Raw genomic sequence first — 25,278 nt, forward strand, 5'->3', positions numbered from 1 at the left:
AGCCAAGCACATAAAGTGTTGCCCTCTTCCTGGTTTTCTCTATTATTGCACATTTCTAACATTGAATGTTTTCAGATCTTCAACCAAGATCAAATATTAGGTAGAGGGACCTGAATAAACAAATTCAACATTTTTAACATATTTCATGAATAAAATGATCCATTACTAACTCGCACTGCGTGAAAAAGTAATTGCCTCTAGTTAGATCAATTCAAATAAAGGATTAATTAGAGTCAGCTTTTTGGACACAGTCAGGCTTCGTTACAGTCAGCCGTGCTCAGCAGAAACTTCACTTATTTAGACCTCACCATCACAGTAAGAAAGGTGCTTAGAAAAATGGGCTTCACTGGAAGTTCCAAGGCAGAAACCATAGCTAACAAGTAAAAACAGAAACGTTCAACACTCATTTGCCAGAAGGTCTTTGGATGTTTCTGAAGTATTTTAGGAAAATGTGCTATGGATAAATGAGACAAAAATAAAATTTTTTAGATGACTTGGGTACTAGCATGTCTGTCAGGAACCAAATAGAGATTTTCACAGTAAAAGCATCATTCAGACGCAGCCAAGCAGAATGAGCAATGAGTGCTGTTGCGGTGCCCTGTCTTTACTGCATGACGCTCATAACATTTCAGAAGTTTTCAGTAATGCATTTACACTAGCTTGAAAATCCAGCACGAGGAGCAGTAATAGGTTCAAATGGCATGATATCTCTGATGACCACCAGGCGAGGACTTCTTGTGACCTCTGTTCAAATCCTTGTCAAGGCTAACTGACAATTTTTTCTTAAATTGTTGAAATTTAAGTTGAAGAACATTTAGACTTTTATTAGTTTTGAACAGTTGTTGTGCTGTAGTGTGTGAAAATGATGTGTGCTTTTCAGGCTTATATCCTCAGTGAGTAGTATATTTACTTTATTAATAATAATAATAGTAATAATAATAACACATTTCATTTATATATCACCTTTCCTATGCTTAAAGCACTTTTGTAGAAAAGGCAAACATTACTACCATACCTTACCATTTCCCAAGCCTGCATAATCCTGGGCTGTCAGTGGCTGGAGTCTATCTTAGTAAGCATGGGATGCAACACAGGAAAAATTCCTGGGCAAGGCGTCAGTTCCTCGCAAAATAAACATGCACAAACCACATGGGTCAATTTAGCATCATCAGATACACCTGCATGTAAAACGAAACAATGAATTGTGGGAGGAAACCCGTGCAGACAAAGGGAGAACATGCAAACTCCATGAAAGGAGGACCCAGGACACAGACTACCTCTGCGCCACCACCTGAAAACAGTAATAGTAATAGATTTTCTAAAATGATTAAAACAAAATATAGTATCAGCACTGTAGATAAATATTCTATGAAAATGTACACAACCGAACACCATCCTTTTCATCAATAATTTTTAATTGCTAACAACTGCTACCCAAAATGGCAGTGTCAATAGAAAAAACAAATGGTGGGGCGGAAATTCAAAATCATAATGCTGAAATAAAACAACAGCTCTAAACATAAGATTTTCATAGAAAAAAAATTTGTCATTAGATTCCCATTTTATATAAAATTAGAACAGAATAAACAAAAATATATGGCACCCAAAATACGTAAATAAAAGAAAAAAAACTAACCTAACAGTTGGGGTCAGTTGTTATGTGTCCCTGTGACCGCTATTCATGACATCTGCAGGGACTCGGTCACACCAGTCTGCACTCTCCACAAGTTGTAACGAAACACTCCTGTGTGTGCAAAGAGTTGACATCAAATGAGCATTCAACCTGAAGTACAATGCAGAAGTGCATCTGCAAGGATAGAAGAAAATAAGGTGTATTAGATCATGATATCAGAAGGGAGATTTGAATGCTCGATGGCTTGTGTTTGTCATTCCATAACAGAATGGAAAAATTGAAAAAGACACGTGAATTTACCATATCTGGAAACATTCATATACCTACTGGTGCTGTCAGGCAGCATGTCAATTGGTTGTCAACACACAGCGAGCTCATGATACTTTACAAATTTGAAATGGCGTTGAGAAGTCATGATGCAGTTATGTAATCTGTCTTCTCTGCAATTTGTCAAATGTGTCAAAGTGATGGGATCCACAAAATGCAGTCATTAAATTTGACATGCTGTCCAACTAGAAGACCAGTAGGTTGCTGGCCTTAGACAACGTTCTGTTTTATGCCACTCTTCAAAATCCCCTGATCATGATTTGATTAGAGGTAGAGACTTGAGGGGATTAATGTTCAGTTTACTCACAGCTCATTCTTTTGGGATGTCTTGGTTATTTTTAATTTACAGTTGTATTACTAGGCTTATCATTTCCTCCCTCCATCTGATATGGATGAAGTTATTGCTGGCACCATTTTGGTCTTTATCAGGGGTGGTATTGATTATCTCCAGGAGTACATTTGTGTTGTATGGTGTGTGATGTCATGGCAGCGGTGCTGGGAAACGGGACATTTTCGAATTAGGTGTTGGCGACCCTGGGGCATCGGCAGTTGTTTGGAACCAATGTGACCTTGTTTAGAACCCCTTGCAATTAGTTATAATGGAGCAGTGGAGTGGTACGCAACAAACATTCACTGTGAAAGCCTTTTATAAGAATGGTGATAGTGTGACTGCGGCGCAAAGGGAATTTCGGCATCATTACCAGTTAGGACGCCATGCATCCCGTCTGCTCATGCGATTACAGCATGGGTGCGTAATTTCAAAGAAATGGGTTCAGCCTTAAAAAAGTAGTCCCCAGGTGGAGCCACTTTGCATACTGCCTGACAATCAACAACAACAACAGCAACATTTATTTATATAGCACGTTTTCATACAAATGATGTAGCTCAAAGTGCTTTACAGGATGAAGAAAGAAAAAGAAAAAATATAAAAATTAGGCAACACTAATTAACAAAGAATAAAGTAAGGTCTGATTGTCAGGGGGCGGCACGGTGGTGCAGTGGGTAGCGCTGCTGCCTCGCAGTTGGGAGATCTGGGGACCCGGGTTCACTTCCCGGGTCCTCCCTGCGTGGAGTTTGCATGTTCTCCCCGTGTCTGCGTGGGTTTCCTCCGGGCGCTCCGGTTTCCTCTCACAGTCCAAAGACATGCAGGTTAGGTGGATTGGCGATTCTAAATTGGCCCTAGTGTGTGCTTGGTGTGTGGGTGTGTTTGTGTGTGTCCTGCGGTGGGTTGGCACCCTGCCCAGGATTGGTTCCCTGCCTTGTGCCCTGTGTTGGCTGGGATTGGCTCCAGCAGACCCCCGTGACCCTGTGTTCGGATTCAGCGGGTTGGAAAATGGATGGATGGATGATTGTCAGGGGCTGGAGAAAAAACAAAATCTGCAGGGGTTCCAAGGCCACGAGACCACCCAGCCCCCACTGGGCATTCTACCTAATATATATGATCTAAATCAGGCCTCATGGTTTACAGGCTTCATGTGAAAGAATTAGACGATGATGGTCATGTGGACCTCTGGCCTTTAATCCATCAATGTAGGGACAGCACGGTGGCGCAGATCGCCACCACAGAAAACCAGAAAAAGAACAGCAGAGAAAGTAGGGGTTAGTACGGATTTTGGAGCCACAAAAAAAAAAGATAATTAAATGCACATACAGAATATCAGGGTTACACTAAAATGAAGCTATGAGAAAGCCATGTTAAAGTAATGGGTTTTTAGCAGTTTTTTAAAGTACTCCACTGTATTAGCCTGATGAAATTCTATCAGTAAGCTATTCCATATTTTAGGTGCATAACAGTACAAGGCTGCCTCACTACTTCATTTAAGTTTAGTTCTTATAATTATAAGCTGACACTCAGATCTAAGGTTACGATTTGGAGTGTAAGGTGAGAAGCATTCCAAAATATAGGATTGAGCGAGATTATTTAAGGCTTTGTAAACCATAAGCACTATTTTAAAGTCAATTCTAAATGGCACAGGTAACCAGTGTAGTGACACCAGAACTGGAGAGATGTGTTCAGATTTTCTTTTCCTAGTTAAGATTCTGGCAGCTGCATTCTGCACTAGTTGCAATCGATTAATGTCTTTTTTGGGGAGTCCTGAGAGGAGTGCGTTGCAGGAACCAATCCCGGGCAGGGCACCAGCCCACCGCAGGGCATGCACACACACCAAGCACACACTAGGGACAATTTAGAATCGCTAATGCACCTACCCTGCATGTCTTTGGACTGTGGGAGGAAACCAGAGCACCCGGAGGAAACCCATGCAGACACGGGGAGAACATGCAAACTCCACACAGGGAGGACTCGGGAATTGAACCCGGATCTCCTAACTGCGAGGCAGCAGCGCTACTCACTGCACCACCGTGCTGCCCTCCGAGTCAATAATCACCCCTAAATTCTTTACCTCTGTCTTAACTTTTAAGCCTAATGGATCAAGTTTATTTCTAATACTCTCATTATATCCATTTTTGCCAATCACTGAGGTTTCTGATTTCTCCTTATTTAGTTTGAATCAATGGCAGCTATTTGACGATTATTTGGAAGGTGCCTCATTTCACACAACGGTGACATTCCATGGCCTACGAGAGCCCAGATCTCACTGTTTGTGATTTTTTTTTCTGTTGGGACATCTTAATAGCCAAGTGTACCAAACACGTTCTGAAACCATTGCTGAACTAAAAATAGGATTGAAGAGGAAATCATTGGCATACCTCATGACATGTTAAGTCGAGCAATGCAAAATTTCCACAGCAGGCTGTCAGAATGTGTATGGAGAAATGTACAAAACTTCATGATGTTTTCTTCAAAACATAACATGAATATTGAATGAATATTGATTGCCATCATTAGTTGCATATACTGTACAATACATTTCATCATTAAATGTATTTTATAATGTGTTTATTAATGCATTGAACGTCAAATGAAAATTTCCCATTTCCCTGCGCCACCCTGTAGTTAAGAACAAGCCATGTGTTACGTGGTGTTTGAACTTTGTTGTTCAAAGAAAAAGAGTCAGTGCTAGAAGAAGAATAGCACAGTTCTTTTGTTTTCAGGTATTTCCTATCATTGTTGAACTTGTGCCTGCTTTCTGCTTTTAGGATTTTTCCTTACCCCTTTGGTTTTGATCACCTATCTGAATGTAATGTTTTTTTGACTCATTCTGTCTGAAGGTTTTTTACATTGCCTGATGAGACATTAAACAATTCTGCATTCTAACATCTAAATGTTACAATCATTACCTGTCTGACTACTTCTTCTCAGTCTCCCTTAAAATCATTTCATCGCTATTAACATAAAATCCCTTTTTGTTTTGCTGATCACTCTCTGTTGATTAGACATAAATAGTATAGTAGGAAACATCGCAGAAGAGAAACTGTTTTGGAATGTAAAGGGCAAGTTAAAAAAATGTATACATTTGCTGACTAAACTCTCCTATCTCCAGTTTTATACAGTAGAGTATAACACCACAAACCTCTACAATATTGAAGGTGGTCATCATATTTTTTAGGAACTATGTTATGGGGTTTACTAAACTTCTCCAAAAGCATAGTAAAAATAGATGGCCATCAGATGTCCAGGAGAGTTGAGGCCAACACACTAGTACCTCTCACAGGTAGGATGCAGTTTTTCTTAAATATTAGAAGGTCTGACCTTCAAAATACATATCTCTTGATGTCATACGGATGTGTAGCATTATTGTATTATTTTAAAATGTATATCTAAAACAAGTTGAAGTGTCATGAGGAGGAGTATAGGGACCTAATCAAGGCCCAGACCCCTCATGGACCCCATGATCATCAGAGGTGACTGTGTGCAGACCTATAAATACCTGGGAGTACAGCTGGATGATAAATTGGACTGGACTGCTAATACTGATGCTCTGTGTAAGAAAGGACAGAGCCGATTATACTTCCTTAGAAGGCTGGCGTCCTTCAACATCTGCAATACGATGCTGCAGATGTTCTCTCAGACGGTTGTGGCGAGCGCCCTCTTCTACGCAGTGGTGTGCTGGAGAGGTAGCATAAAGAAGAGGGACACCTCACGCCTGGACAAACTGGTGAGGAAGGCAGGCTCTATTGTTGGCATGGAGCTGGACAGTTTGACATCTGTGGCAGAGCGACAGGCGCTCAGCAGGTTCCTATCAATTATGGAAAATCCGCTGCATCCACTAAAGAGTGTCATCTCCAGACAGAAGAGCAGCTTCGGCAACAGACTGCTGTCACTGTCCTGCTCCACTGACAGACTGAGAAGATCGTTCCTCCACCAAACTATGCGACTCTTCAATTCCATTCGGGGGGGGGGGGGGGGGGGGGGGGTGGGGGGGGGGGGGGTGGGGTGTAAACGTTAACATTATTCAAAGTTATTGTCTGTTTTTACCTGCATTTTTATTACTCTTTAATATTGTTTTTTTGTATCAGTATGCTGCTGCTGGAGTATGTGAATGTTCCCTTGGGATTAATAATCTATCTATCTATCTATCTATCTATCTATCTATCTATCTATCTATCTATCTATCTATCTATCTATCTATCTATCTATCTATCTATCTATCTATCTATCTATCTATGTATTTTTTGAAGTGTGGTCTACCTCTGTTTATCTGTGACTGTGAGAATAAGGTCTTCCTTCCAATTTTGAATCAAACATTTCGAGTGTAAATTGTTTTGTAGATATTCATAGACAGATTGTTCCTTTATCTGTATCTTCATTTATTGGTAGTGTCTTTATAGTGTACTGCCTTAAAAAAGAAAGGACCTTTTGATACATGCAAGTTAAGAATTTATGATAAGATTGTTAATGGGATGTTAAACCAATTCTATCGACTAAACACAAAATCAAAGTCAGACCAAACAAGGCTTAAGTCTTTTGCCAAGAACACTATCTAAATACATGGGCACAGAATTTAGTTTTGTCTCCATAAATTCAGATGATTAGGAAGTGCACAGCATGGCCTTTATAAAATACCAAGTAGTGTGACTGATATTAGGGCTTTAGGGAGCTTCACATCTTCACTTGATGTTGTTTTGGACAACCTATGGGGAAAAGGATGGACTGAAATAATTGCCCTAATGTTCTAATATGTTAAACATAATCATTCAGCACCTCTGTCATTAAAACATTGAAGGTGCTCTTGTTTAAGTTACAAGAAATAAATGCAATTGCAAACATTGTACTCTACACTTATACAGATAAATCTTGGTGCCAAGATACTTAAGGTGAATTGAATACACTTACATAGGAGGCAAAAGTTGTCTAAATCTGGGCCTGGAGGGATACCAAGATTACTCGCCTCTCTTTCCCAGGCTAAGGTGAGAGACGTGGAGGCAGTGATGTCCATAGGGACTTTAAGATTCACCCTGCCATTCCAAATCTCTGGTCCTAGCACCTGGCGTTAAAGCTTTAACAAGTTTGCCTCACAGACCTGCCTTTAACTTCCCTAATTTTTCTTAGCCCTTCATTGAAACTCTCATGAGGTGACACCTCTGTCCGACCTGATCTTCTGAGACCAAAAAAAATAAGACTCTGGTCCAAATTAATATTACATGTGTTTAGCATATCTATTAAAGTACAAGAATAAAATACAAAATTAAAAATACTAAATGTAATATATACAGTAAGTCATAGAAAAGTGATATTCTTACAGCAGTTTAGCAGTGATGACACAGATTCAGATCTTGCTTACTATCTTCAATATGATCTCTCTATTTTACAAATTTCATCCCGTTTTTATAGGAAAAAAATGCAAAAATGTGTTTGGATCCTCCATTTTTGTTCCCAGATTGTCAAACATTTGAACTGGAAAATTTCTATTTTATAGCTAACTACCCACTTATGGTCATTGCATAGTTAATATTTACTTACTTCTGATTACGTGTATCTCAAGCTTCACAATTATTGCCAATCAAATGGCCTTACTAAGATTTAAAATCTAATAGTTCATAACATAACCATATTTGAGTAATAAAGCAATTCAGTTTTTCTCCAGTCCCATGCAGAAAACTGTAAAACCACTTAGTTCAAGTTTATCAAGCTATTTACCACAAAAAGTTATACAATTGCTCAGTTGAGGTCTTAACTGTGGAACTTCAAAAACTCCCATGGTTCAAAAGTGGAGATCCCTGTGCACAAATGTGACCAGAATTATGCCGTTTTCTTTCTCATGTTCAGTCCATTACGTAATCTGTCATTGCTGTAAAGTGTTGAGCACATTTTTAAAAAAACAATTCTTGCATTTTATTATCTGAGTGTCTCCAGTCCATATCTGGCCTGGTCAGGGTTTTTATACTGACCTTTTGCCAATGGGCCAGGGTGGTCTGGTTTCCTGACAAAGTAAACACTTGGATCATACCACATTCTCAAACATGCCAGCAAGCATAGATAGATAGATAGATAGATAGATAGATAGATAGATAGATAGATAGATAGATAGATAGATAGATAGATAGATAGATAGATAGATAGATAGATAGATAGATAGATAGATAGATAGATAGATAGATAGATAGATGTATTAGCGGTAACCTGGTGTTTTTCTCACTGTTATCCAAAGGAGGCATGTCTACAGGCATTTTTGATGACTCATGTCCTTCGTACATTTCAGTCCTGACTGTCCATCTATGACATTGCTTCTTTGTCAGCTTAGATTGTTCCTTAAAGCCTGTAAGATCTCATTATCCTTATCACTTTTCTGTCATCCTTTAATCAAATTTTATACCTCAGTATTTCCATCTATGAAGTTAGTGTCGGCCCTCTATGTCCTCTTGTAAGATTCCTCACACCATACTTTGACTATCAAATCTATTTGGCTATGTCATCTATCCATGTCCCCTCCTCTCCAATAGTCTTATTGTTTTTAAACATATTACCACCTCTTCAAAAATCTTACCTATAAAACATTCAATGTGTGCTTTTGCCCAGATTATACTCTGCTCTGTTGCAAACCCTTTGTGTCATTTGTGTCAATCTGGGGTATTAGATGCTTTGCTTCACATGTTTTCATGTCCTGTCATAGCTACTTTTTGGTCCAATGTGGCCTCTTTTCTGTTTTCCATTCTTGTCAGTCAACATTCCTTTCTTCCCTCATAATTTTCTTCAGCTTGGTCTTTATTCCTGCTCACTGAATCTTCTTCAACAGAGAATATTCTCCTTCAGCTCTCTTGATGCAAAATCCATTTTAATAAGCTGTTGGAAATCCTGTTGGAGAACTTCTTTTCTTAATTTAACCTTATTGGAGCTATCAGCAGCAGTGATTAATGGGGCCTCTGGGACTAATACTAGCAAGCTGCAGCACTGGCTCAAAATTATTCACAACTGGGTGCTGGCGATACTTGCCACTGATCATGGGAGCGCCTCAAGGGCCCCGAGAACCAGTTGACTTCTCCAGCTACATACAATGCATGTTATTAGTTCAAAGTGTTGGAGAATGGAGGGGTACTTACTTCATTATATAATTTATTTGCGTGCCCTTTCATTTACGTATATGGCCCATATTTGACCCTTTGATTGCTCAAAAAAACATTCATTTAATCTTTTGCAGGTATCATCGACAATAAGGGATTGAATGCCTGGTTTTGATTTGTTTTATCCATAAAGTGTTATTTTTTTTTAAGAAAATGAATATGAAAACTAATGATTAATTGCAAATATGAAAAAGAAATCTGAAAACTGTTGTAAAGAAATTATGTTTCAGCCATGAACCCTTGACTAACCAAGCGTTAATGTTTTGTTCTAGGTGGTGTGACAAACACGGCTCAGTATCAGAACAGATTAATGGTATATGACCCTGGTCAGGTGTGTACTTTCTTTGTCTCATTTCACTTTTTATGTATCTGTGTCCGTTGTGAACATCATATACTACAACATGTAAATGCAAAGCAATATTGCATATTTCATGACACTTTGAGTGTCATTTAAGTATTCTAAGTTGCTGCGATGCAGTGAAATATTTAGTAACCAAGTAAAGGAAAAAAAGAGTAGCAAAGCATCTAATGCCAATACTGACCACTCGCCCACTGGGAAATTGACAAACAGATGTGTTTAGTAGGGGCTAGAAACCTACAGGGTGCCATTAGCACTAACAGATTGATAAAATTTGGAGTCAACGTGTGTCTGGAATTTAATGTTTGCCCTATGTAAGAAATAACAGGTGCTTTCCAGCAGTGTAAAGCATTGTGGTTAATGTGTAACTGTTTGTACAAAGTGTGACTTTAAATCAGAGTGTTGCCAGTTCAATGCTCGTATCTGACTCACTTTGTTACCTTAATCAAAAAGCTTAGCCTGTCTATGCTGCAAATGTAAGACGTGTACATAAATAGTAGTACTGTATCCTTAACTTGAAAGTCACCTTGGATAAACCAAATATACTGAATAATAATAACAAAAATGAATATAAGATTTTAGAAAAGTTGATGGCGTTTACACCAAACACAGTTTCTTTAGTAATCAAATGACAAAATGCTTGCAATGATCTAGATATTGATATAACTGATTTTTAAGAATGATGGGAAGCTTGTGCCTATCCCAGCAGTACTGGGTACAAAGCAGAAATGCACCGCAGATGGAGCACCATTCACAAACCAGTAATTCTCACACACCGACGCACACTCACTCCTGCTGAACCACCTAATTCACGTGGGGGAGAACCCATAGAAACACATCTAGAATGTGCAAACTTCACACACAGGCACAGATTGGGACGGGGTTCAAACTCTGAGTCTGAAGACCTCTGGAGCTATAAGGCAGCAGCCCTAAGCCTGTCGTGTAAGTAAAGGCTACAAACCAGCAATTCAAAATAAGTCAAGAACAAAAAGTATTTTACGAGAATGAAGGCCACAGAGAGTTCTGTTGCTATTACTTAAGACCTGGATCACTTATTCCACCAAAAATTATTCTTTAAACACACAACCTGTTGTGGGAATCAGCACTGCATTGTAAAGAAAGAAGTGAAAAGAGTAATTGTAAGTAAAGACCACTGGGAGTTTGACAAACAGATGTGTGTTGTAGAGGCGAGAAGCCTGCAGGGTGCTATTAGCAGAGGCAGACTGATGAAATTTGGATTTCCTGAAAAAAAAATATGTGTTTAAGAGTTATCTTTCAAAGTATCTTGACTGCAATAACAGATCATCCATTTTAGACCAGCAACGCCTAAAGAAGTTGATTAAACTGAAAAATATGCCAGTACATAGATAGATAGATAGATAGATAGATAGATAGATAGATAGATAGATAGATAGATAGATAGATAGATAGATAGATAGATAGATAGATAGATAGATAGATAGATAGATAGATAGATAGATAGATAGATAGATAGATAGATAGATTGATTCACATACTCCAGCAGCAGCATACTGATAAAAACAATATTAATTAAAGAGTGATAAAAACACAGTGCATGTTAAAAAGTGCAAGCTGAAGAGTGCGAGGCAGGTATAACAGTCAATAACATTGTATAACGATCTCCTCAGTCTGTCAGTGGAGCAGGACATTGACAGCAGTCTGTCACTGAAGCTGCTCCTCTGTCTGGAGATGATACTGTTCGGTGGATGAAGTGGATTCTCCATGATTGACAGGAGCCACAGATGTCAAACTGTCCAGCTCCATACCAACAATAGAGCCTGCCTTCCTCACCAGTTTGTCCAGGTGTGAGGCGTCCCTCTTCTTTATGCTGCCGCCCTAGCACACCACCGCATAGAAGAGGACGCTCACCACAACCGTCTGATAGAACATCTTATTGCAGATGTTGAAGGACGCCAGCCTTCTAAGGAAGTATAGTCGGCTCTGTCCTTTCTTACACAGAGCATCAGTATTGGCAATCCAGTCCAATTTATCATCCAGCTGCACTCCCAGGTATTTATAGGTCTGCACCCTCTGCACACAGTCACTTCTGATGATCACGGGGTCTGTGAGAGGCCTGGGCCTCCTAAAATCCACCACCAGCTCTTTGGTTTTGCTGGTGTTCAGTTGTAGGTGGTTTGAGTCGCACCATTTAACAAAGTCCTTGATTAGGTTCCTAGTTCCCGAGACGCACATACTGAGGTCTGTCTATAAGACAGTTCACGATCCATGCCACCAGGTATGAACAGTGAAAAACAGGAATAGTGAGAATCATAGCAATGGCACCAATAACAAGGCCCACTGGTGGCAAATTTCAAAAGCTCACAGTAGTCAAAATCTAGGAAAGAAATGGGAACCCCCTACTAGTAAGATCCAGATATGCTGTTCTCTAACATGTTTTTAATTACATCCCATTAACATTAAATCTCTTTTCAATTTCTAATCTGTTAGACTACTGATGCATCTGGTAGACTTTTTTTTTCAAGGTTGCTATCTTAGTGCTGCAACATTAAAACAATTAGGAGATGACCAGTGTAATAGCAGCGAAGGAGATTCCCAAATAACTCAGAAATTGAGACGTGAAGAGTTATCACACGGCAATCCTGGGTGACCATCACTTGACATACTCAAAGATCTGTGCTGGAAGTCAGAGGCCACTCCCCTATGCTAGTGTGCGTCAATAAGTTTCCATTTATGCCTCTGAACTAAACTGTCACTATAGTGAAAGAAGGTTGACTTAGAACTACCAAGAAACCACTGGAGACCAGGACGAAAGATCAGAAAAGGGTCTCAGTGCCTGGCTATCCAAAGAATGGTGGAAATGCATGAGGACTAGTGGGAGGTCAGCTGAAATCCTGTCCATCAGAGCTAGGAATCTGCAACTCAGCACAGATAACTGGCCATGCAAGTCCAGGACAGGATATGGCTTAGTGGTCTTGAAGGCAGGCAAAGGCCATGGCGATCAGATACTCCTTGAGATCTTCTGGACTTAACTTTAACCTACAAAGTAATATTGTCCAGGTGTTTGAAATTTAAAGGTGACACCATGTTAGTGTGACATTAAGTGTAGAGATAAGAGGTGAGCTGGATGAATTCTCATAAGCAGGATGAAGGTGAAGTCCAAAGTTTGGGAAAACAGGGAAAGAAATGGAAGGACAGGCAGTTTAGTGTTTCTGGAGATGGGAGAAGGTGAGCCCTCCACTAGATGGTAAGAGTTAGGGTTGTGTCGGAGCTTCAAACAGTTGTTTCCATTTTATCTAATCCATTACTACATTGAGTATCATCTTTTATTTGTCTGTGCATTGTAGTAATGCTTAATAAATAAAAGTTTTTCTGTTTTTCATTTGATGTGACATTATCCCACACTACAGTAGCTAATGTGTACGGCTCTTTGTTATAAAATTCTAGACAAAATTAATTAAATGTTAACCTGTTTCATTGATTTTTTTTCCTAAAATAGTCTAATAGTTTAGGATCACAAATCATTGCATACATTTCTAAACATGAGACGACAGTCTGCTTATTGGTTTTTTTATTCAACTTTCCCTCTGTGTTTGTCTCGCTCAAATTTTGCAATTAATTTCTTACCCACATTTACTGAACCGATTTCCTTCAACCTTTGCATACATGCCGATCTCCGGTAACAATGCAATATTTCATCAGTTTTTACCCAGTATCTGTATATGAATTACGTCAAATTTAAATCTCTCATTTCTTTATATTATGCTTTTAGCAATTACACATACTGTACATATAGTGCTTTTAGCCAACACACCTACTGTATATAAAAAATTAGTGGTGTTAGTCAAATGGTTAGCATGTTGGACTTTCAATCAAACAGTCGAAGGTTCAAGACCAATATAGACTAATTAATTTAAAAAAATATTTTGATTAGTTGATACTGAAATTTTGGCAAATTACTTCAATATGACAGTTAAGCAGCATTGGTCAAGTGGTTAGCATGCTGAACGTTCAATTAAATGGTCAAACGTTTGAGACCAATGTACACAAACTAATTTTTGTTTTAATTTACCAATCTTTCATCATTTATACACAAATTTGGTGAAATATTCTTTTCAGTGATTTGGCGATAATGGATGAATAGATAAAGTGTTGGGCTTTTCTAAGAAACATTGAAGGTTTGATTCTCTAATAGACAAACACACATTTCCAGTACTTCACACGTGTAAGGTTTTACTGTGGTTAGGATTTTCTGAAATGAGAAATGAACAAGAATGAATGTCACGTTTCACTTTAAGATCGTAGGTTCAATTCCACTCTGTCGCCAATGTCCTTTCTGTCAAATCACCTTCCCACCCTAGTCAAGGTTTTTATAATGTGCCTAAGACTGTGTGGCATTAGGGTGGCTAAAAATATATACAGGTATACAAAAAAAGATTTTTAAGTGACAAGATTTTATTCAAAAATGCATTAAAAGTAAAAAATACATTTTTCTCTTGCACTAAGATTTTTTGGTCATCTATATATATATAAAATTCTTTTCGCGTTTGAAACAGAAATGACGTATGAACACGCGATATGGAAATTATGTAAAAGTGGTAAACACAAACACGGCGATCTATCCCATACAAATGCGCCCCGCGTCGCCCTCTCCCAGCCCTCCTCTCTGGACTCCAGCGCTGAGCCGTCCACCGCGTTCTCACACAGAAAACTGCCACATTGTAACTTTTTTTTAATTCGCAGTACTTGATAATAGAAGAGATGAAAAAACAGCTTTGCGTCTTTCTACTCCTTAACTGCACCGAGCTGTAAACAATGTGAAGACGAGACCGCCTTCAGTGGCGAGGGGTCGTAAGAACAAAGTGGACGCTGGGAAGTGTGGAATGTCGGGCTTTTCTTCCGGGTCAACAGTTTCTCAGTTTCGGGGAGCGTCCTCTCTTCTTGCACTGTTTGTCATACTTCAAGTGCCCCGTCGGCTCCTGGGATAGTGGAAATCTTTGCGAATAAGTGTAATTGGCGCTATCGAAGCGGGACTCTCTTGGTAAACCGTCCCTTAAGATGAATTCGGGTCACTAAAACCCCGCAACATTCAAGGTTGCTTTTGTGATTAATTCTTTTAATAAGATAGAGGGTTTACATCTAAAAAGATGTACCGACCTCTTCATGTTAAGTATTGGACTTGGGAATTGTTTGGACCTTCTGCCCGTTAAGCACGGAAAGGCAGCGTCCACATTTCTCAGAATAATTTTTCTCTCAAATCACAGGCACATAGTGCAAGGTTGTCAAGCAGGTAGTTTGCCCGAAACCACTGCAGTAGTACTCAATGTATCTTTACTTCTTAAATGTTAATGTTTGACTGTTTAATAATTTACACGCTTCTTATATCTTCTTCAAATTCTTTTATCAAAATGTTTTACTACTTAATAATTAATATTTATATAATTTCTATGTTATTGTGAATGCACTTTATTTGTTCAAAAATAACATTGGTAATTAACAAACTTATTTTATAAATACTACATTTTAGTTCTTTTCCCTTACACTCAGTGAGCGAAGCCACTGAGTAATCAGCTAGTATGTGACTACAATTCCTTAAATAATTCCAATAATTTCACGTCCTAGTGAGCTGAATGACTTTCGGCCTGTTGCTCTGACATCACATGTGATGAAGACCATGGAGAGGCTGCTGCTTCACCACCTTAGGCCACAGGTTCAACACGCCCTTGACCCTCTGCAGTTTGCATATCAGGAGAAGGTGGGAGCGGAAGATGCCATCATCTATATGCTACACCGATCCCTCTCTCACTTGGACAGAGGCAGTGGTGCTGTAAGAATTTAGTTTCTAGACTTCTCTAGCGCCTTCAACACAATCCAACCTCTGCTCCTTAAGGACAAGCTGACAGAGATGGGATTAGATTCATACCTAGTGGCATGGATCGTGGACTATCTTAAAGACAGACCTCAGTATGTGCGTCTTGGGAACTGCACGTCTGACATTGTGGTCAGCAACATAGGAGCGCCACAAGGGACTGTACTTTCTCCGGTCCTGTTCAGCCTATATACATCGGACTTCCAATACAACTCGGAGTCCTGCCATGTGCAAAAGTTCGCTGATGACACTGCTATCGTGGGCTGTATCAGGAATGGGCTGGAGGAGGAGTATAGGGACCTAATCAATGACTTTGTTAAATGGTACGACTCAAACCACCTACACCTGAACACCAGCAAAACCAAGGAGCTGGTGGTGGATTTTAGGAGGCCCAGACCCCTCATAGACCCAGTGATCATCAAAGGTGACTGTGTGCAGATGGTGCAGACCTATAAATATCTGGGAGGGCAGCTGGATGATAAATTAGACTGGACTGCCAATACTGATGCGCTGTGCAAGAAAGGACAAAGCCGGTTATACTTCCTTAGAAGGCTGGCTTCCTTCAACATCTGCAATAAGATGCTGCAGATGTTCTATCAAACAGTTGTGGCGAGCGCCCTCTTCTACGCAGTGGTGTGCTGGGGAGGCAGCATTAAGAGGAAAGACGCCTCACGCCTGGACAAACTGGTGAGGAAGGCAGGCTCTATTGTTGGCATGGAGCTGGACAGTTTAACATCTGTGGCAGAGCGAAGGGCGCTCAGCAGGCTCCTATCAATTATGGAGAATCCACTGCATCCATTAAATAATGTCATCTCCAGACAGAAGAGCAGCTTCAGCGACAGACTGCTGTCACTGTCCTGCTCCACAGACAGATTGAGGAGATCGTTCCTCCCCCAAACTATGCGACTCTTTAATTCCACCAGGGGGGGTAAACGTTAATATTTAACATTATACATAGTTATTGTCTGTTTTTTTCACCTGTATTATTATCATTCTTTAATTTAATATTATTTATTGTATCAGTATGCTGCTGCTGAAGAATGTGAATTTCCCATTGGGGTTAATAAAGTATCTATCTATCTATCTATCTATCTATCTAAAAAGAATAACTCTTACAATTTGAAAGTTTCTCCAGTTATAACCATTATCCTATAAATGTTCATCAACTTTTATATGATGTGTCATTTTCTTTCCATAGTTAAGCTGGTTAGAAATACCACTTTAACAAATCTATGCATTTTAGTTGAATTAAATTAATTCTTTTATGGGCATCCCATGATTTTATATTTAGTCACATATGACTAACAAAATCTTAGTACAAGAAAAAAAAATATGTGTTTACTTTTTAGTGCATTTCTGAATAAAATCGTGTCACTTAAAAATCTTTTATATATTTTTTGGCTTCTTTGTATGAATCATATGGGAAGACCACCACTGGCCCCACCAGGTAAACTGGTTTAACATTAAGAACCATTAACTACCTGATTTATGTTTAATTCTAACAGTGCAACATGCCAATTTAAAATGTGTATTTTAATATTTTTTCACACATATAAAGTACCGTTAATTTTTATATTTTATTGGAGAGAGGAGAGCAATGAAGGTCAGTAGGAACAAGACAGAATACATGTGTGTAAATGAGAGGGAGGTCAGTGGAATGGTGAGGATGCAGGGAGTAGAGTTGGTGAAGCTGGATGAGTTTAAATACTTGGGATCAAGTATTGACATCCCGAAATTAATTAGATCAGCTGACTCCATTCATTCTTATAACAAGCAACTTAAAACTCATCTATTTGGGAAGGCTTTTAACTTAACATTCTGCCCTTTCTTTCAGTTTACCTCTCTGTCCAGGTGTTCAGGATAAATTGTGTGTCTGTTATATCAAAAATTAGGTTATTTGTTAGGTTTTTCTTTTAGTATTGAATTTAGTATTTTATTCTGGTTTATTGTCCTTTATTCTATTTAATGCTTTGTTATCTGTTTCATTGTTCTATTCAGGAAAACATTTGTATCCAATGTTACATATACCCTGCTATTTTTTTTAAGACTCTGTGAAGCACCTTGAGCATGGGAAAGGCGCTATATAAATAAAATGTATTATTATTATTATTATCTCCAGTGGAAAACAAATCACTAGAGATGTAAAGATCCTCAACTAGGAGAAGGTGGATGCTGAGTAATAGAGAGCTAGTGGCAGCTTTCAGTGCAGTGGAGAAAATACAGCAAAGTGCAGAATAGTGCATTTTGGTGTGTTGTTGTATGTAAAATATGCAGCAGTTCATATTTTGAAATAAATGTACAGCACTTCTCCACAGTGATGGAACAAGAGGCATGAGAAGGTATGAATTACATGAGTCACACAACTGCAGAAAAGAATACAAGTAAGTACGGAAGTGTGAACTAGACTTCAGGAAGCAATATTTCTTGTTGTCTACACACACACAAAAAAAAAAACCTTCAAAACCCCATAAACCTCTTTTTGTGAGTTTCATGTTCCACAATTGCTAAATTTCCTTTCAAACAAATTTTAGTGTCAGTTTCACAAAACTATACTGTATATGAAATAAAACTTACCTGTTCTGATCATTCATCATTATTAACCATTCATTTGTAGACAAATATAATGTCTGTATATAAACTAATGCATTTGTTTTAACAAGCAAGCATTCCTTTTTAACAGTATCACTCTGTGGTGTGTTCTAAATAAAATGGTTAACATATATTGTTATTTTTCACATATATCTTTGTCAGATTTACCTCACTGTGCCATGAGAAGTGAAATTCAATGTCAAGAATGCACAATCCAGATTACTAAAATATCTAATTGTGAAGTTGCAAGTAAAACCTTTTATAACCACATATATATGGCATTAACAGAGCTGGAGTTAGTAAGCTTAGTGGCAAGCTTATCACAAAATTCCTTATTGTGAGTTAAACCACTAATGGGTGGCACGAAAAACAGCATTGAGGAATCAAATTTATTCACCAACAACAACCACAACAACAATGTTAAACTATAACACATTTTCATACACAGTATGTAGCTCAAAATGCTTTATAAGATGCCAAAGAAACAGTCAGAAGCAAAGAAAAATAAATTTAAATTAGATAAGAATAATAATAAATCATTTGAATACACAGGATGTTATGTTATAATCCCTTCCTGTTGTTTATCACCACCATGATAGAGATTGAGCCAGTCTGCCTTTGACAACCTCCAATACCAGCCTCTCACTGATTAGCAGATGTTACTTGGGACACATCTTCAGTTGTGTACCTTAATGTCATCTGCCTTTGAATCAGAATATACTTTCTGCTGAGGCAGGCCTTCCACAGGCTGTCTCATGCTCTTTGGGTCCTAGCTAGGATCATTCCTCTTCAATTTCATCCCAGATGTTTCCTTAATAGTTCGGCGTAGTGCTTGGCCATGGATTCTCGCTTCCATCAGCAGCCTAGTGGTGGATGTTTCTATGAAAAAACAAAAACCAATCTCCGCTAGACGGACCATTGCACTCAGCACAGCGCAGCTTTTTCCTATCCCTTGCTTCTTCAACAGTGTCCTCCCAGGAAACTATGAGCTCTACGAAGTTCTACAAAGTAGACATTGTGCAGAGAGTTGGATCACAGTACTATGTCTGGTCTCAAGGCGGTAGAAGCTCTTTCTGATAGGAATGTACAAGGGGGCTCCGCCCCCTGCTCGCTTCGCTCGCCTACCCCCGGTGTTGGGTAACCCGAAATACATTGATGAATGTATGAGATATATTGGAGTGTAAAGGTGTAGATGACGAACAAAGGAAGTATATTCATTAATCCTAATGAATGTTCACTAATAGTGGACTCATTACAGAATGCGTTATCAGCTAATTGGCGGAATTGTTTAGCGGCCATCTGTCATTCCTTTCTTTGCCGTTTATCTATTGACTCTGCTGTTTGAGAGGCGCATGGTAGGCGCCTACGTTCATTAATTGTATTCAGGCGGGCTCGCTTCTGTATGTCCGTTAGTTGAGATGTTTCGTTTTGGAGCCGTGACTCCTTAGGTTGCGTTGTTTGAGAAGCGCGTTGTAGGCGCCTGCGTGCATTTGTTTTATCTAGGTGGGCTCGTTTTTGTAGCCCCGTTAGTCAAGCTCTTTCTTTTTGGAGCCGTGCCTGCTTTGCTTGCGGCATTTCAGACGCACGCTGTAGGCGCCTGCGTTCATTGATTTTATCCAGGCGGGCTTGTGTTTGTATCTCCGTCAGTTGTGGTCTTTCGTTTTGAACCCGTGCCTCCTTTGCTTCCGCAGTTTCAGACGCGTGTTGTAGGTATCTATGTACATTGTATTTGTCTATGCGGGCTTGTTTTTGTAGCTCCGTTAGTAGAGCTGTTTGGTTTTGGAGCCGAGACAGTTTTGCTTCCGCAGTTTCAGATGCGTGTTGTAGGCGCCCACGTCTATTGTTTTTATCCATGCGGGCTCGCTTTTGTAGCTCCGTTAGTTGAGCTGGATCGTTTTGGAGCCGTGACCGTGACTCCATTAGTTATCCGTTGTCTACCGTTAGTAATATGGATAATTGCACTTACTGTTAATACGGAGCGTTTTCTGTGGTTGTACTGTTAATAATGCATCACTGTAATGTGATTCACATATGCTATATGGTTTGGACGTGTGAGGATGCCGTACGTTTAATACGGAGAGTTTGTTTATTCTTATTACCCGGACCATGCTGTGTAGTGTGGACGTTTAGTTCAGAAGCGCGTTGTAGGTGCCTGCGCCTTTCGTACTTTTGTCACGCCTTCCGTACTATCATTGTGGACCTTTGCGGACCCCGTAGTTCCGTTTGACTCTGGGGTGCAGTGCAGAATCCTCTTTTCTGTGTGGCTGTGTCGTTAGTTGTTAGCTATGGGCGCGTTGTTGCTTCATGTCCTATTTACGTTAGTTGAGCTCTTTCGTTTCTGAGCCGTAACTCCTTCGTTCGCGGTGGATCAGACTTCGCTTGTGGTTTATGAGACGCGCGCTGTAGGCGCCTGCGCACTATGTCTCCTGGGTCCATCGCCGTGTACCTGCGTCTGTGCCTTCCGGTTTACCGAGACCTGCGTCTGTGCCTTCTGGTTTACCATTCTCGGTTAGTAATATGGATGATACTGGCCTATGTCAACCAGCACTTCTCAGTCTCGGGCTGCTTCCAGCTGTCCTACCCTGGTCGGTGGGTGAAGCTTCCTCTGCACTTGTTCCTTCTCTTGAATAATAGATGTTTTTAGGGTTGTGCATTATATTTTAGGAGGCAATGCATTAGTAACTGTTCTTTTGGCTTCCAGGGCTACTGTCAGGCACTTTAGCACTTGGTTGTGTCTCCAAGTGTGCCTAACCTTAGACAAACTTTCATTGCACTCAGTGAGGATGCGTCTGAGGGTAGCAGGTGCTAAATATGATGGATCTTTACCCAGCCACCGGTTGAGGTTCTTAAACAAAAGAAGGACGTCATAGGTTGCTCAGAGTAGGATTTTAATTTTGCTTGCCTCCATCTCCCTTTAGTACTTCCAACTGAGTTTCCTTTTCTCGACACTCTCCCACCTCATCCACTGTCCCTGCTTGGTTTGAGAGACAGCCTTAGCACATCTTCCTGCCTCCTCCTGCCAGTCAATTTCTAGCTTTACCAACTTTCACCCTTCAGATGTGGTTGCCTTTTTCCACAAAGGTCTGTCCTTACAAAGCCCCAGGCCTCCTGTTCCTTGCTGAACATACCACACAATGTCACTGTACTGGAGGGTGTTTTGTCTTGGTAGAGTAATATATTGCTCTACTTTCCCCTTTTGTATTATTAATATATAGTCTTTGTCAGAATGCCTCAAATCTCCCAGACTTACCACTGTTTATAAGGTACTGTACCATATAACTTCTCTCCACCTTCCCTTCTACATCTATAACCTGAGACAATTAGGTGTAGTTAAAGACAAACAGGAGTTAAGTTACAATTTAAACAATGTATTATTGGTAATATTCATAAATAATAACAATATGCAAAGTACGTTTGAATATTGGCAACCATACAACCTGTTTAAATGGTGATGTGTAGTTTCAGACAGCGCACAGACTTGTTAGTTACTTAAAATGTCTCTAGTTAAGACATCATTTGTGGTCCGCTTTCTTCAGAACAGGCTGCATGCCTGTCTCAATATGGCTGCCGAGCTGTGCCCTTCATTGTGTTGTCCTTTTCAGTTCATGGTGTGAGAGATGATCTTTCATCAGTTTGGTAAGAGAGAGAGAATGAGGTAAAGCAAGCAAATTTATAGGTTTTCTGTCCAACCCCTAGAGCCAGTAGGATGTCATGGTACTTAAAGGCTTCTGATATAAGCCAGTTCCAAACAGCCATACTTCAGACCAATGGGGGGATAGAATATCTTAACACCTGCTCTCCAAACCATTTGTTGAGCTGAAGTTTGGCAGTTAGGCAGCCTGGCTTTCCTGTGGGAGTTGACTGGGAGTCCTGAAGAGAAATATTAGCCAAACGTGTTTGAGGCACTTTCCCCAGCCCTGTCGTAAAATTACAAAGAGACTCATTCCTAAAAGGGAGAAAGGGGATCTTAAACCATCAAACCATTGCTGTTATTATCAATAATGTAACACTAATATTACATTGCTTTGTCTAAGTTACAAACTAAAGACATGCAAAATATTTATCAACATGTACGCAAAATTTCACATCACAACAGAGGGCTACCCAAATAACATATAAAAATAAATAATAGGAACTTATGTAAGATAGATAAATAATTAACAGACAAGTAGAGTACTTATATGTAGAATCATTTTTGAAGTCTCTAAAGATAAGCCACGTGATAAATCAGTGAGGTTGGTTATTTCAAGTGACACATTAGCAATAAGCAAAGCAAGTGATTTAGAAGTAGAAATGGAGAGAGTATGACTCCAGGAGGAGAAAAACAAAACTTTAACAGACACAGAGAATAACCTGGGTTTAAATCAGAAACAAATTTGAGCAGTAAACAAGCTGAATGAGGAATAAGTTAGGAAGGGAGGTGGCATTTTATCTAGCAGGGGATTGAAGGTGTTTGCATCCATACCAACAATAATATGAACAAAATAGCAGTTTATTTCTCCCAGGGTGGAAATTTGGCTTTTTACATAAGCTCAATAAATAAATAAATAAATAAAATAATAATAAAATAACAATGCCCTCAAATACACACCATAATTACTAAAAAGAAAGGAAGCCTTCTGACTTTGCTAAAGATGAGAAGAGCAGTCACAGTGAGGCACTATAAAGGCATTTTGTCGTTGGTATAAAGGTGCCCCAGTTGTGTTTCTTGACACGCTTCTACTGAATAATTTGTTGGCTGAAAGTGCTTGGTGTTAGTGTGTCAGACAGAGGATGTGCAACATTGTTCATAATGATACTCAGTTTTGTTGCAATTCTCTCCTTCGCTTCTACCTCCAGGGGGTCCAGAGTGTGTCCCATATGGAAAGAAAAAGATGAATATGTTGATATGTTGTTGATGAAAAAATGCAGTAGTTTTTTCACTACCACCCATCTCTATCAGCACATAGCATGATATACCAGCTCCATTTTAACCCATTTCATGTATTTTGGGCTGCAAGTAGTTCCAGAAAAAAATAACAACTCATCGTTTTCTAGAGTTAGCAGACGCAGAGGCCACTACAAAGCATTCATTAAAAATCTCTGCAGATCTTTTTCAAATAACCTGAAGTCCTGAATAAGCACAACACAGGTTGTATTCCATCATAATTAATCGAAGACACTTGCACATTTGGTATGCACTGTAGATACTCGCGTATAAGTCGAAAAATGTATGCCTTAAAATTCATTCAAAAAAGCAGAATCAACTTATCCGCGGGGCAACACAATTGTCCATAGAATTTGGGTAATGACATTGTACACTCAACGCTTCACGGTGTTAAGTCACCGGTCATCTGTTGTTTCCCATGGTCTTTGAAATAATTATAAGCCAGCAATACTATTGCTAATTAGCTAGTTTTTTTCTAATTTCATTAAATAATTCTTTAAACTGTGAAATACTTTAATTTGAGCATTAGCTTTTGCAGGTTTTGGATAACAAACATACCATTAGCTGCCACGTGCAACCAGATTTGGAATCAAAAGAACCAAGGCAACACATGCTATCAATGCGATGCAAGCACAGCCGGCGATTCAAAAAATTTCTCTGCCTACCTGTTTCTCTCGTCTGACAGTAGCTGAAAAGCAGCATCAGGAGAGAGCAGCCTGAAGTAGTCCAGCAGCGGGTGATCTGTCGTGTCCAACGGCAAGCCATGCTGTCTTGTGAAGTCCGGTAGCCAGTTCGGCTCCCACGGATCAATGTCTGGGTATTCCTCCCACGCGAACCTTGCAGTAGCTGCATCGGCAGCGCGAATGTGTTCAGCTGGCTCGGCATCGGCTGGTGTCCGATCAGCTGATGCCGGCTTCTCACTCTCTTGCTCGATTCCTGATCACTGTCAATAAAATCCGATTCTGAAAAATCAGAGTCCGACTCAGCGATAATGTGCAAAACATCGTCTGCCGAGTGTTTTCTTTTCTGCACTCGCTTCGCTCCCTTGTGACATATCGACGCCATCTTGCCTTTGTTTATATTTCGCTATCAATGCGATGCAAGTGCACCCCGCAATTCAAAAAATTTCTCTGCCTACCTGTTTGTCTCGTCTGACAGTAGCTGAAAAGCAGCATCAGAAGAAAGCAGCCTGAAGTAGTCCAGCAGCGGGTGATCTGTCGTGTCCAACAGCAAGCCATGCTGTCTTGTGAAGTCCGGTAGCCAGTTCGGCTCCCACGAATCAATGTCTGGGTATTCCTCCCACACGAACCTTGCAGTAGCTGCATCGGCTGCGCGAATGCATTCAGCTGGCGCGGCATCGGCTGGTGTCCGATCAGCTGATGCCGGCTTCTCACTCTCTTGCTCGATTCCTGATCACTATCAATAAAATCCGATTCTGAAAAATCAGAGTCCGACTCTGTGCAAAACATCGTCTGCCTAGTGTTTTCTTTTCTTTTGTGAAATATCGACGCCATCTTGCCTTTGTTTACATTTCGCAACTCATGCACACGCAAGGAATAGTTGCCGAGTCAACGCGTCTAGCATTTCTCCAAGCACAGAGGGAATGCCTGTGACGTGACAGTGAGTTTTGTCGCCATTAACAGCTGATTGTCGCCCTCTATCTCTGATAGCTGTCAAGTTTTACCCTCAACGTATACGCGGGTCGTAACAAATTTCGTAATTTTTGGCTTAAACAATACACTCGACTTATCTGCGAGATCGACTAATATGCGAGTATCTACGGTACTCCAAGTCCAATACATTATACGAAGATACTTGAAAGATTAGCCACAAACTAATCCAACTCCATGCAGTAGACCAGTAGGTGTCTACGGAGCCTAACAAGAGCTTGAGCAGTTTAATGCCTGATTACAATGTGCAAGCACATTAGGAGTGCATAAACATGTTTAGAAGTGAAGCAAGAGTCCAGTAATTTTGATTCAACTTGGCACGATGATGATCAGTAATTTTAAACATTTATGTAGTGCTTCATTAGCTCATACTATGCATTAATGCAAGTATAGGCAGCAAAAGAGGATTTTTTTATTGCTTTTAGATTCTTATCCAGTAACTTCAAAAATAACTGTGTACTGTGA

At 39.8% G+C, this 25,278-nt stretch overlaps 1 protein-coding gene across 1 annotated transcript in view; it reads left to right on the forward strand.

The window, feature by feature from the left end:
• The window catches only part of klhl32 (kelch-like family member 32), a 369,033-nt gene that overhangs the window by 320,053 nt on the left and 23,702 nt on the right, over positions 1–25,278 (forward strand). The window contains exon 8 of the mRNA XM_028797833.2: positions 9,694–9,752. Coding sequence (XP_028653666.1) covers positions 9,694–9,752 — 59 coding nt within the window. The remainder of the gene's footprint in view (positions 1–9,693; positions 9,753–25,278) is intronic.

The sequence above is a fragment of the Erpetoichthys calabaricus genome, chromosome 3 (genome assembly GCF_900747795.2).
Source record: "Erpetoichthys calabaricus chromosome 3, fErpCal1.3, whole genome shotgun sequence".
NCBI lineage: Eukaryota > Metazoa > Chordata > Cladistia > Polypteriformes > Polypteridae > Erpetoichthys > Erpetoichthys calabaricus.